The following is a 13542-nucleotide window of genomic DNA, read 5'->3' as shown; positions in this document are numbered from 1 at the left end:
TTTGGTCAAATGAGCATCTGAGAATGAAAGGGGAGAAAAAAACACAGAGAAATAATGGGACCTGTGTGGCGGCGAAGGAGGGACTGGCCTTTTGTGTCTGTCTGCCGCAAAGACTCGTCAACACCCAGGGCAGCCCACAAAAGCCCAAATTGCTCTGGCTTCAAAGTTCTACGGCACGGAGCAGTTCAACTGTTTTTATGTTTTTTTCTTTTTTTAGATGTAGCAGAACTAACAGGCCCTCGGTCTGTTTGATCACAGGGTGAGGTCATGGTGAATCCCCACCAGAGTTTTCTGCAGTCCTCGCCTTGGTTATGGGCTTGGTTTAATTCTCAGAATCTGGTCAGGCTATAAGTGGGGGGGGGAGGGGGGGGAGAAGTGCCACTCCTCTATGCTTCCAGCCAACTTTCAGCCTATGAGACCGTCATGACGAGGACAGGCTTTTCAGCCTGTCTGAGCTCACCCCATCCCCCACGACTAGATAATGTCCATCATTGCCACAAGCACATGGACGTAGATTCAATGGGGAATGGGGGGGAACGGGGTGGGTGGGGGGGGGGGCATACCCCCATCCCCCACTCCCATCCCCCAAAAAAAACCCTGTTTGATGCCCCGCCCCCCCCCAAAGTTGAAGTCCTTGATCAAGCACAGACTTGACTATATTTGCCTCTACTACATGGCCTGGAAACCACACATTTACATCCTTTTTACCACTTTTTTTTTTTTTTTTACTGCACCCTCGCCCCCACCCCCCCCTTGATCCACCAACAGAAGTCAACCTGAAAAAAGTTTTGCGGTTCACTTTTTTAATCCCATTTACGAATTTAAAAACCCAAATCAAATCCCCACTAGGGCCTCGATTCAATCAACTTTTTCTCCTTAACTTTGGCTCATTGCTAAACAAGATTACAGTTTTCACCCTTTCCTTGGGAAAGAGCGCCAGATGAGTTCAGCTGACATTTGGCGAACATCAAATCGGCGAGCTCCTACTTTAAACAATAAATTTGACGCTTGCACTCAATTGTGAGTGAAGGTTAAGAACAAACGTTGATCGAGTCTGAACCTCTGCTGTCTGCTGTTGCTGATTCTGAAGAGGCCACGGCCTTCTCAGACTTCGCGATTTTGGCTTTCGTCCGAGTCTGCACGGAGACATGCATGTGACAGGAACACAGCATTTACAACCCTGGCCCGCAATGGAGTCGGCTCTCTCTGCATCCTTTGTGCGATAAAAAAAAAGAAACGCGGCGTGCCCCCCTACTTTGACAATTCAGCGCATAAAGGGAGCGGCGGTTTTCAATCCATAAACATTTTAGACGTGTTATAGTACCATAATCACTCCGGTAAGGTGCTCCTGTAAATTATGAGAGCCCTTTCATGTGCGTTCTGTTCTGTAAATGATGTTGGTTGGAGCGGCGCACAGGCATGCATTATGTATGGATCCGTGATATCCGGTTGCCTGCAGTATGAATTGCCTGTAGACGTATTTTAAGTAAACGTGTTAACCGACGGCCTTTCTGTACGGTGGCTCTTAATGGCCAAAAACAGAAAGGAAAAAAAAAGAGAAAAAAATGCTAAAACAACAGCTAGCGCCCCTTAAGTGCAACACACAAACATACAAAAGACCAACGGCCCAAAGGTGCATATTAAACATACAGAAAGCAAAAAGGGGGCTTAATTATGGAAATGAGTTATGCTGGCCCCGATACCCTTTATTACGCATGCTGTGCACCTGCCGTCCGGAGGATATTATACTATTTCTGTGATTTTTCTAACGCGGGCACATAACTGGCACTGATACGGCAGAAAATGCTTCCCCCTATTAAAATCATGGAATGCCACTGTGTATGTGATTGTAGCACCGAATCAAAAGGACAAATAGCCAGGCTACTGTGTCAGCGGGTATCCTGCAGTGAGGGGAGCTGGCCTTTCCATTAGGCCTACGGTTCAGGAGCTAATAATTCATTTATTCAAATCCCAGGTGTACATGTTCTCTTATAAATTGTTTATAGGGGCTAAGAGTGCTCTTTATTCTCGCTCCATTTGTAGCACCGTGCTCAGAACTCCACATGGAGAAGGCCAGCCCAGTATCATACCCCACTGCTGCGTAGGCCTGTCTGTGCCAAAAAAGAACAGTGTCTCACAATGTTCTTGGGCTTTTATGTATTTTTTTGTTAACATGCATTACACATCCAATGCAATGTAATTTTTTCCACTCTTAGGAGCTAAACAGTCACACTGCTCATTGGATGCTGTGTAAGTCATTGTGTCACTCTCAGGAGAAGCACGGGCTGCAGAAGACCTGTCCCAAATCTTCCTGTATCGGAAATATACGATATTAGTTGTTTTCGGAAAAAAAAAAGCTTACAGTCTCAATTGAATAAAGTAAGCTTGATGACACAGAATTTGTTTTCTTTTAAAAAAGTGTAATATATCCACTTTGATTGCATGGTATCTTGACCGGATCAGACGCTCGTGCATTATGGGTCAGGAGATGTATGGCCTTATATGGTTATTGGTCCTCCGGGGACAGTCCAGTCTGGCCCACCGCAGGAAATCCATGGGCGACGCCCTGGAGATAATGCCTCCGTCAGTTTTTATTTTTCCGCTGACATTTACTGCTGATGCAGATGAATGGGTCTGAGGCAGAGACGGGGAGAGGGTGATTCAGTGATGGGGAAAAGGCACGGGGGGGGGGGGGTCCCGTTTGAGATGGCCGGGCGCGTGTGGGTGTCTGTATCCGTAATAAAACAAACCAGAAAATAAAGAAATAAATAAAAACACCGAGCGAGATGTTAGTCTGGCGGGCGCAGAGTCGTAAACTAGACGCGGCCGAAATTGTCGGATTTTTGTTAGAGGAAGCTGGCGACAGCGCTGGGCCAATCGGCTGTCAGAACCCGCGGTCCGGACGTCAGACGAGCAGCTGTGGGAACGGTGGCAGAGCTTAGGGAGGATAAAGCTAGCGTGCGGGTCTCTGCATCGAGCTCGGGTCGGAAAGGAGAGCAGATCGTCCCGCAGTTCCGCAGTTTGGGCCGCGCGTTTATCATCTGGGGTGGTGAGCGCTTTTAGCTACAGTGTGAAGTAAGCCCAGTTAGCTCCGCCCCGGCGAAACCTCTGCGACAACCGGGCGGCCATATTGGACAGGATCCAATCCGATCTCCTCAATTTTATAAATGCAATTCTGCATTCGGGAGATATGGACGTCACGTTCCAGCCGCTGATGCAGCTGCAGCAGCTCACTAAGGACGCCTTATTGAATAAAGGAGTCCGTTGCGCATCGGAAGCAGGCGACGGATTGGAGTCTTTGCGTTTGCGATTCACGGCGGGTTCCTTGCGAAGGCGCAGAAGCTGTCGCGGCCGGAGAAGGGGGGGGGGTGGGGGGGGCGGTGTGGGGGGGCACACGGAAGCGCTGGCTCTGCACGGGCTCCCTCCTAACGACAGAATGATGACCCGGCCCCATCTGTCACTCAATCAGTCTCGGCCAATCGGAACAGCCCCATCATGTGCCAGTCTGTCTCTCACCCTCCTGTTTTGTCCTTCAGGGTTTTTTTTTCTTCTTTTTTTTGCATTCAGAGGTCATGAAAGATGCTGAACGGTGACATGCAGGTCAGTTTCATGGAGGCACATACCATCTCATTTCAATACACACACTTGCGCACACACGCATACATGCACACAGACCCACACACAAGCGCAAATAAACACGCATCTTATGTGATCTTCCAAGCTGACGTGGTCCCCGCTGGCCGTGCTCAGACATACGGATGGCTGTTCACACGCAGAGCCTGTCTCAGGGTTGAGTGAAATTGAGCCCTTCTCCCCCCCCCCCCTCATATGTTGAGCTGAAGCTGCAGCATGCTCTTCCGGATCTGGCTGCTTCCCTGCCGTATGACATGTCGTAAGTCTGCCAAGAGGAGCTCGCTGGCAGACGGACGCCGGGCCCGCTCTGTGGAAGCCCCACAAGCAGGTCCAGCGGCTCCGTGGGTGGGGTACCTGAATGGAGGGCGCGATGTCGACAGATCGAGGTGTGTCGAGTTGAACAAAAGACCCGTCTGCTCTCTATCCACGATGCGAGCCAACACGGGGTGGGGTTAAGACCCCGCGACAGACCGGCACCGGCCGGTTCAACGTATTTGTAGGCAGCAGAAATCTGGATCTCTTTTTGTTCCCCGAGCTTTTTGGAACGCTTGCCGCATTGGTTTGACACACACGTCTGACAGTACGCACAAGGTTCTCTCGTCGTAAGGTACAATTGACCTTTGACCTGTAATTTCTCCAGGTTTGCTTTATCGGTATTTCCTGAACCCCTGCCTCTGGAATTTTTTTCTCGTCTTCTCCACGTCTTCCCATCTTATCTCTTTTACTCCTCAGGTTATTCATTCTCTGCATGTTCTCGCCTTTTTTCCCCCTTGGTTGTGCACGAGATTAAGTCCCAGCACCTCGCCATAATTCTCCCACCCTCTGTTTGCACCTCTTGGCATCTCGCTCTGCGTTCTCTCGTTCTCTCTCTCTCTCTCTCTCTCTTTCCTTTAACAGCGGGGGGGGGAAACCTGCGATAAAATATTGCAGCCCGCACCCCGTCAGCCAATCTTCATTTTATTGCCGTGTAATCTTTATAATGGAGCGCATTATGGAGAAAAGAACAAAGATTTGGGGGGGGGGTCAGAGTGGGGAGGGGGTGCCCGCCCGTTTTTTCCGGCGTCTGGGGGCCCATACTAATGAGCTCGGCGAGGGGTGACACAACGGCCTTCGCACGCAGCCCTTCGATTTGAAGCCCCCCCCCCCCCCCGCCCACGTTTGAAATCAAATGACTTGGAAATGAGGATGCTTGCTGAGATCCTCCCATTAGGACGTGTGATTACCCCATGGCCCCTTCGCCTTCGCCACTTTCCAAATCTGCTCAGTCGCGATACTCAGGCGAGGCCCGAGCTTTAATATCGAATATTAATAATATCGGACTCCTTTTTTCTTTATGTCTTTAGGACCCAGAGTGGAGCAGGACCGATCGTGGTATGCAGTACGGAAGAATTAATGAGGACATAATAAATGTTATTTCTCTACTTCATCTCAAGAGATGGTGGTGTGTCAGTGCGGAAGGAGAGCTGAAGTGATGGGAATTAACTGACACAGTGACTTCAAGGAGGCTTGTGTACTTCAATCAATCGATCGATCAGTCAAATTTTATTTATGTAGCGTATTTCACAGCAATTGTCACAATACGCTTCACGGACAACCCTGGCCTAGACGCCCACAGGAGCAAGCCTAAAGCAACAGTGGCAAGGAAAAACTCCCTGTGGCAGATGGGAAGAAACCTCGTAGGGAACCAGGCTCAAGGGGGGGAAACCCATCCTCCTCTGGTCGGCTCAGGGTGCCATTTGTGCTGTGGTTGTGGGTTAGCTTAGCCTAACTTACGTTAGCACTTTAGCGATGTTGCACATATACCGGCTGCCCTGGGACATGTTGTTACCCCAGCCTTGGCACTGATGTTTGCACCCTCAATATTCCAGTGAACGCAGTCATGTTCTCTTACACTGTAAGTGGCTCTGAATGAGCGCATCGGCTACATTATTGGAAATGTAATGTAATGTGTACCGAAGATTGATTTCGCCGCACGGTGACTGTTGAGGTTGACTGTTGACTGCAAGTTGTGCGTTAGCTGTGATTAATGAACCAGTGTAGTGCGGGCAAAACATGCGCTGTTAAATGTTGAAATTACATCAAAGCTGTGTCATATAGATTTATTGAATATCCTCCTCCGACGGGGTAATATTCTAACTACCGGTCTATCGCTTTGGAGAATAGTCCAACAGGCTCTGTGTTTCTGTTAGATCAGTGGTTCCCAAACTGTTTTGGCCAGGACCACCTTTAGTATTCAGGAATTTGTTAGATCACCCCCCACCCCCCAACGCACACATGCACACACACGCACACACATACACACACACCACATACACACACACACACACCCCTGCACTATACCTTTTTCCTTCAAACATCACTACACCCCCCCACATACACACACACACATACCACACACACACACACACACACACACACACACACACACACACACACGCACACACACACACACACATACCACACACACACACACACTACACACACACACACAACATACACACACACACTACACACACACAACCACATGTACACACACACACACACACACACACACACCACATACACACACACGCACACACACACACACACACACACACGCTTTGGGAACCACACACCCTTTGTCCCTTGCAGGTTTGGCTCAGCGGGTGTGTGTCCTGCTGAAATGGTTCCCATGGAGCTGTGGCGATGGCGCTCTCCGCACCGCCATTCGGAGAGGGGAGCCTGGCACCTTGGCTTGGGGGTTACCCCCCCCCCCCCCCCCCCACTCCCCCACACCCGATGTCACTTCCTCCCAAGCTCCTCCCGCGTTTCCATCGCCTGGCGCCGCCGCTGTGATGTCACTTCCCGGTTATATTTCTGGAGCTAATCTTTCACGCGACGCGCTGCACCAGCTGGCCCGTGCTTGAGGGAGCCTGCAGACAGATGGAGTCTCAGACACGCCGTGAAGTCTGCCGTGTTGTCTGCATGTTACTCTTCCGATCGCGGACGAGTAAAACTGTTTCAGGCTGATTTTTTTGGGAGGAGGGGAGGGCGGGATTTCTGGGGTTTCAGTTCTACTCTCAGATTTGATTTCTGACCTTTGTAATACGATCCCCTTTCCAGCATTTTAGCATTGTGACGGCACCAGAGGTGAACTGTTCTTAAAGAATAGACTTTAGCCAGACCGGTGCCAGGACACTGCATGCCTGGTGATGTCACTTCCTGTGTTCACACTAAACCATAATTGGTCTGGCAGGACAGGGGCTGCAAATATGCCTGAACCACCTATGTTGTTTATTGGCTTGTTTCACAAATCGTAGGCAAGATGGAAGATGATTACTGTCATTTCCAGGAGGTTGGTGTGCAGTCATTGGTCACACTTCTTAATAACGCGATGTGAGGTTCAGGTTTAGATTAGGTTCAGCTGTCGGCTCGTGTGTTGGATGAATAGGCGCGTAATAGCATATAGGTACTCAGTAATTGCTAAGGTTATTACTCCAGGGTTCTAACGTAATTACGCCAGTTAAAAAAAATCCAATATTGTGGAGTTGCTCGATGAGGACAGGTGATGTGTTTTGGCTGTCAGTTGCGAACAGATTGGATGTTCCTCCACGCTGGCCCCACCAATAGGCATTGTAATGTGATGTGATGCGATGTGATAATGGGAGACTTGCCCCGGCTTGTTAAAACCCCGACTGGTAACAAATGAATTGTTTTCGCAGAATCTTGGCACATACTTTGGGGAATTGGGGGAGAGGGTGTGGGGTGTGGGGTGTGCGGTGTGCGGTGTGTAGCGCTGTATTGGATTTTGAAGCTGGGATTTGCTGAAAGTCTAAAGTGCAAAATGCTCTCCGTATTTTGGAATCTATTACGGGGAACAACTGTGCCTTGTGATTTTAATGTGCAAACTGTGCGGTAATTGCTTCTGTTTTGTTTGGGATAATGCATTCTGGGACTGACAAGATGTCATATTCTGGGACTGGCAATACATATGGTTTTTGTACATAGTATGTGTAAGTGCAGTTTGCCCCTGCCATGAAATATTACAGTTTAACCATGGCTATGATTCAGTAACTGTGGGAAAAGTGGCCTGCCCATGGTGTGATCTCTTTCCTGAGATTTACAAATGACAAGAAAATGCCTGTAATTTTTCACTTTAGTTGAACTCTTCCCCCCCCCCCCCCTTTTTTTTCTCTTCAACAACCACGGATTGTCAAAAATGAATAAAGTGAAAAAGAAGCATTAACAAAATAAAAGAAGAGGAATAAAAAAAAAGAAGAAAGTTAAACAGACATTAGTTTTTTCTCTCTGCCAAACAGTTATGTGTGTGTATTCCATCGGTATTTCAAGGAAAAAAAAAAAAAGCATTTGTGTGAGCAATCGCCCTCGGGGACTGCGCTGAGTAAAATGCTTTTTTTTTTTTCAAACCCCCCCTCTCTCTCTTCTCTTCCCCCCCTCCCCCCCCCCACACACCCCACTCGAGAAGTGTTTCTTCTTTGTTTTCACTTATCTCCCCCCTCCTCCTCCTTTGCTTTGGTTTGAACTCCGACATCCCTAGCCACCCCCGGGGATGTCTGTCACAAACTGCAGTCCAACGTTGTGACAATGCTTTTTTTCTTCCCGTGATTTTTATGACCTTCTGTTCTCCTTTCTTTCTTTTTTTTCTGTTTTTCTTCCCTTCAAGGTCTGGCGCACCTGACGTTAAACAGCCAAGGTATGGGTCCATTCTTTTTTGCTTTGGTTTTTTGACCCCTTCCCCCTCCCACACCCCATCCACTTTCCTTCCTCCTTTTCTGGAAAACACCCTGCCCCCCCCCCAACCCCCCCACCCCACCGCCATTGATTTCCCCTTTACCTCCTCCTCCTCCCTGCATTATCCTCGACCACCACCCACCCCCCGAAAAAAAAAAACAAGATTGTTTTTTTACCCATCCTTTTCCACTGACCCCCCCTTTCCCTCTCTTTTATGTCATTCCCTCATTTTGTTGTGCTTCCCGCCCACGCTGTTGCGCTTTTTGTCCCTTCACACTGTTCGTACCACCCTTGTCCTGTCCTCTGGCCCACCCACCAGGAGCCTCTTCTCAGACCTCCACGCCCTGGGCTGAAGGTACGGTTTTTTTTTTCTGCTCTCCCTTCTGCTTGGTTTGGGTGGCGGGCCTTGCACCGCCAATGTGAACGCTGTGTCTTTAAGAAAAAGGGTTTTTTTTTGTTTTTTTTTTTCTAAAAAAGGGCGTCGACAGCAACAGGTGTGCAGAATGAACAGAGCTCATCGCTCTGCTCTCATTCTCATTGTTTGGCTTCTCTGTCTTGTCTCGCTGATGCGTGAAAAACAAGGGGATTAAAAAATAAAAAAAACGATATAACCCATAAGATCAGAAACAACAACAACAAACAAAAAAACAAAACTGAAAAAGGGCAAAGAAACTGATAAAATATTCTGGAGGGCCAATCGCTGCAAGTTGAATCAGGCGCCCGTCCTGCACGTCAGAGTTCGACCGCAACCTGCTCCGATATCCCGCTGTTCTACCGAGCCGAGTTTGGAAAACACCGGACCCTGGCACGCAATAAAAAATACATCGGACAGCGGTTTCACCAGCAGCACGTCCAGCTTCTCCAGTTGGCTTGTTTTTATTTTTATAACCCGGGTCTATTCAGTGCACATAACCTCACCAATTTAAAAAGATGGCATCGACCTGCCAGATGTTGCTCCTGCCTTCGCCAGCTGATCCACTGCTTGAAGCACTGAGCCAGAATGGTATAATTAATTTGATTGGCTGGTGCTGAACTGGCTGGTGCCAGGATCTTTAATGAGAGAGGCTGTAGAAAGTAAATAGGCTTGGTGATTGGTTAGAACAAGAAAATAGCCTTGGTGATTGGTTAGCTTCAGATCAGGGTTAGGAGTCAGTTACATTTTCAATACAGTCAATTTGACAAAAAAAAAAAGAAATTCAGTTCAATTCACGAAAAGGAAAAAAATGGTGATAATGATCTATGAGGATTTCTCTATTTATGGTTTAAATTCAATTAATTTTGTGAATGGATCGACTGAAAATGGAATTGACACCCCGGCCATCTGCAACATCATTATCTGAATGATTCCAAACCAGTGACAGGAAAACACTTAAACCTTTACCTACGCTGTTTGTTTCCACTGCCTAGATTGACATATCTAAACGTTTAAAAAAACGGATCAACTATAACATGCATATTATCAAAAATATATACATTTGAATTGCCTCAAATATATTGATGTATAGTCTAACCACAATTTTTTTTTTAATTTTAAAAGATTGAATGATACTAATATTGTACTGAAATTGTCATAGTTCTCACTAACTGTCTGACAAAACAAAACTCAGGAAAATATCTTTTCAGCACGTGTCAATAGAAATACATGAATGTATTGCATACTCCACTTTATAAATAGGTAATTTACCCTAAATTGCAGTACATATTATTTTACTATCAGTTTACTGTCATAATATCATTGCTTGAAGCATCCAAAGAAAGATTTTTAAAATAAAATGCACTGTCTACATGAACTTGCACCCACAAGCTGCAAACGTTTTTAGAATATTGGCTGTAAAAAAAAATTTCTGTACATTTTCTTAGCCATGCTATGGGCATTAGCATGTTGTTCAGGTTAAAAGTGTAACATGTTCTATTAATGTCTTAGCTGGCATCCTTTTTATTGCAGATATAATCACATTGGCTCACTCAACAAGTTAACAGTAATAGGGTTGTGATACTGTGATTGAAAGCAAAGTCTGCTTTGTGCATACTTCTGAAACTATTAATATCATCCGATATGCAGTAACATCCAGTGCTACTGTCTATACCTCATCAACTTCCTGATGAACCACATGGCCAAGCCACTGGTTCGAAGTCACTGGGAGGTAATCATGCCTTGGTAGATTGATGGAAATACATTCTAGCTGTTGGTGGCTGTTGGTTTGCATAGACAGGGAAGTTTCAAACTTTTCTTTTGATGTGCAGTACATTGTAATGAAAGAAATGGGAGAAAATATGCTTTTAAAAAACTGAAGATATCTTTGCTGAAAGAATAAATAACCAGGTGCCACTATTCTCTCACTATTTTGAAGGTTATTGTGTTCTGGCTCTTTTTAGGTCACATCTTTGAGCAACAAACATCTCTCTCAATTAGAGCTACTTACTTCTGCCAAAGCTTATAACAGAAACACCTCAGAAAGGAAACAAACATTTAGCAGCTTGCCACAAGGCAATTAGCTGTATAGCACTGCACACTCAGTTTGCCATTCTACTTCCACTACTTTTTTGACTAAATTCTGACCTTTATTTGTGTCTCTGTAATTTGTAATTTGTTCTTGTTCTTCAGCCTTTCCCAAAATGTCTCTATTGACAGGAAAAAATTTATGAGAGACTCCAGAATCAAGTAGTGTCGGAGTGCGTTGACCTTTCTATTGTAAACCCTACCCCATACACTGAGTGTGGATGGACGCACTGGTGTGGTGTCAAGGTTTGCTGTACACTCTCCCATGCTCATTAGAGTACTGAAGCTGACTTAATCAAAGGTGAAAACGGATCTGCCTGACCTTCACCAGTATACCGCTGCATTTAGGTGTAGGCATTGCCCCCCTTCTGATGAACTACAAATCCCATCGTGATTTAACGGGACGTTTCATGGGAGTTGAATGCTGCCGCAGCACGCCCTGCTGTAAAAACAGTTGAAAACTCTTTGAAGCTGCAGGCGTGTAATTGAAAGCTTTTTAAGTGGACAGAATAATTGCCCAGCATGTTGTTGTAATTATTGGATTACTCAACTATGGCACGTAGATAACAAACTCCATCTCTCCACCAGCATTAAATTAAAAAAAAATAAACAAACCTTTTTTCATTAGCAAATCAAATCCTTGTTCCTTTTTTAACAGCATTCCTTAACACACCTTTTTGTCTGGTGTTCACTTTTGAAATGTTAGTCAGATTTCTGAACACCGAAACCATTAGAAAGGATCAGAATCCATTTTCTCAGAGGCATCCAGGAAATGAACGGGGAAGATCCGGAGAAGCGTAATTGGAAATTGATCGAACGCATTCTTGCAAAGCGTCGCCACTGTTATGAATATGCAGGCCGCTTGAGCGTCAAACAGGGCGAGGGTGCCTGGGTTTGATCAAACCGGGCCACTGGCAGTGGACTGGGTCCTGATGCATATTCCTGATGACAGCGACAAGCACTTACCCTCGCGTACATTTATTCATCCAGGAGAACTGGAGACGATTACCGCGAATGCCGCGGCGGCGGTGCTTCGGGGCCAAGCCGGTTGAGTAAAATTTGTTCGGTCATAAAACACCTCGTCTCCCGCGGTATCGATCCGGAATATCTCAGATTAATGCGCCCGCTCCGGTCGGGTCGGGTCGGGTCCGGCCGGCTCTTTAACAGATGTGATCGATAAGCCCGTTTGGCTCGGGAGTAAAGCCGGGGATTTGGGCGCGCGGCACACACGCGGGTTTGCTCAGCTCTCGTCTCAAGACTGCGGCGCGTCGCCGAGCGGTTGGCGGGCGGGCTGAACACCGCGACCACCCCCCAACTGCCCCCCCCAGAATGAAACGCTACTCCCCCCCCTTTCTGCTTCACAGTCACACTCAAGCAAGGGCGTAATTATTTATGGGGGGGGAATAAGGGAGTTACAAACCCTTCCCCCCAATATTACAAAACAGGTCATTTCTTCTTGGGGGGGGGGGGGTGCCCTTGGAACCCCCTAGACAGTTGTTATCGGGGTCCGTGCAGTGTAGCCAGATCTGATGCCAGGCCTTGCGCTAAACTGGTGCCTTAACAGGATGGGCCACTCGACAGCCCTGAATCATTCCTTTATGAAACGCGAAAACGCTGAAATCTCTAAAGACATGTTTTACAGCGGTGTATATTACCATAAAGCTTATTACACCTTGTTCTGGCAGCCATTATGAACCGCTGTATTTTCCCCATTCCAACAACGGAACGATTTTTTATCTCTGAATAAATTTCATAACATAATCCTGCACACTTTACATCTCTTTTTACGGAGATATTACCTATGACAGTACCTCTCCTCTGCGCCAACGTCTATTACATTATTCAATCGTGAGATTTAGTTTTTATCACATTGATATCTGAGTACTACCACCAATTGTTTTAATTACCAGTGTCTTGGCCTGCTGTTACAAAGCAAAAAAACAAAAAAAAAAAAACGTCATTATTTTGAATTATGCATGAGATTTCAATCAGGTGTTGACTTTATATAACAATAGCCAACAACACTGCTTTAATTTCCGCTTTAATTCACAATGACGGTCTGTTATTTGCCTGGTAATCCTAGTTTAATATCTGCACGCACTGCACATTTAATTTGTGTAATACAGCAGATGTTTTCTTAAACTAATGTAAATGCCAAGTAATGCATTAGGGGGAGGTAAATAATTGATTCATGATAATTGACCATTTAAAATCATTGTGAATCATTGATAGATTTGCTGTTGATCTGCTTTGGTTTTTTTTACGAGTTCATGATGCATGTCCACAGTACTCTTCAAACTCAATCCTGGTCAAAGGCAAAAGCAGTTATTAACAACAGTCTTTATGGAGGAATGGAAATGCCATCGTTTTAAAAATCCAGGAGTAAATCAAGTTTAAATATCAAATGAGACATGGATCTTCAAACAGAAAAAAAGTGTGAATTTTAGTATTGCTTACACAAAGCTTTGAATTAATTTAGTTAAAGTTATGCAAATATGTGCTCTGATATGATCTAAAATTTAAAGGGAATTTAAAATGGACTGATAAAAAGGAATAAATCTTTCCTGAATATGAAAGAAGTACAGCATAGTAACCCATTCCATTACCATTTCACCAGTTTTCACTAGTTCATTGTTGTCTCTCAGAATTCAGTTCAAAATGTAATTGCTATCTAAGGT

The 13542-nt window shown here is 45.9% G+C and overlaps 1 protein-coding gene across 1 annotated transcript in view; it reads left to right on the top strand.

Annotated features, from left to right (window-relative positions):
* Positions 1-13542, top strand: part of nrxn2b (neurexin 2b) — a 655074-nt gene that overhangs the window by 169390 nt on the left and 472142 nt on the right. The window contains exons 5-6 of the mRNA XM_064325221.1: positions 8297-8326; positions 8684-8719. Of these exons, the coding sequence (XP_064181291.1) occupies positions 8297-8326; positions 8684-8719 (66 nt within the window). The remainder of the gene's footprint in view (positions 1-8296; positions 8327-8683; positions 8720-13542) is intronic.

Source organism: Anguilla rostrata, chromosome 3, assembly GCF_018555375.3.
Source record: "Anguilla rostrata isolate EN2019 chromosome 3, ASM1855537v3, whole genome shotgun sequence".
In the NCBI taxonomy this organism is placed as follows: Eukaryota; Metazoa; Chordata; class Actinopteri; order Anguilliformes; family Anguillidae; genus Anguilla; species Anguilla rostrata.
Note: the sequence above shows the minus strand (reverse complement) of the source record. Positions and strands in the feature narration are given on the sequence as shown.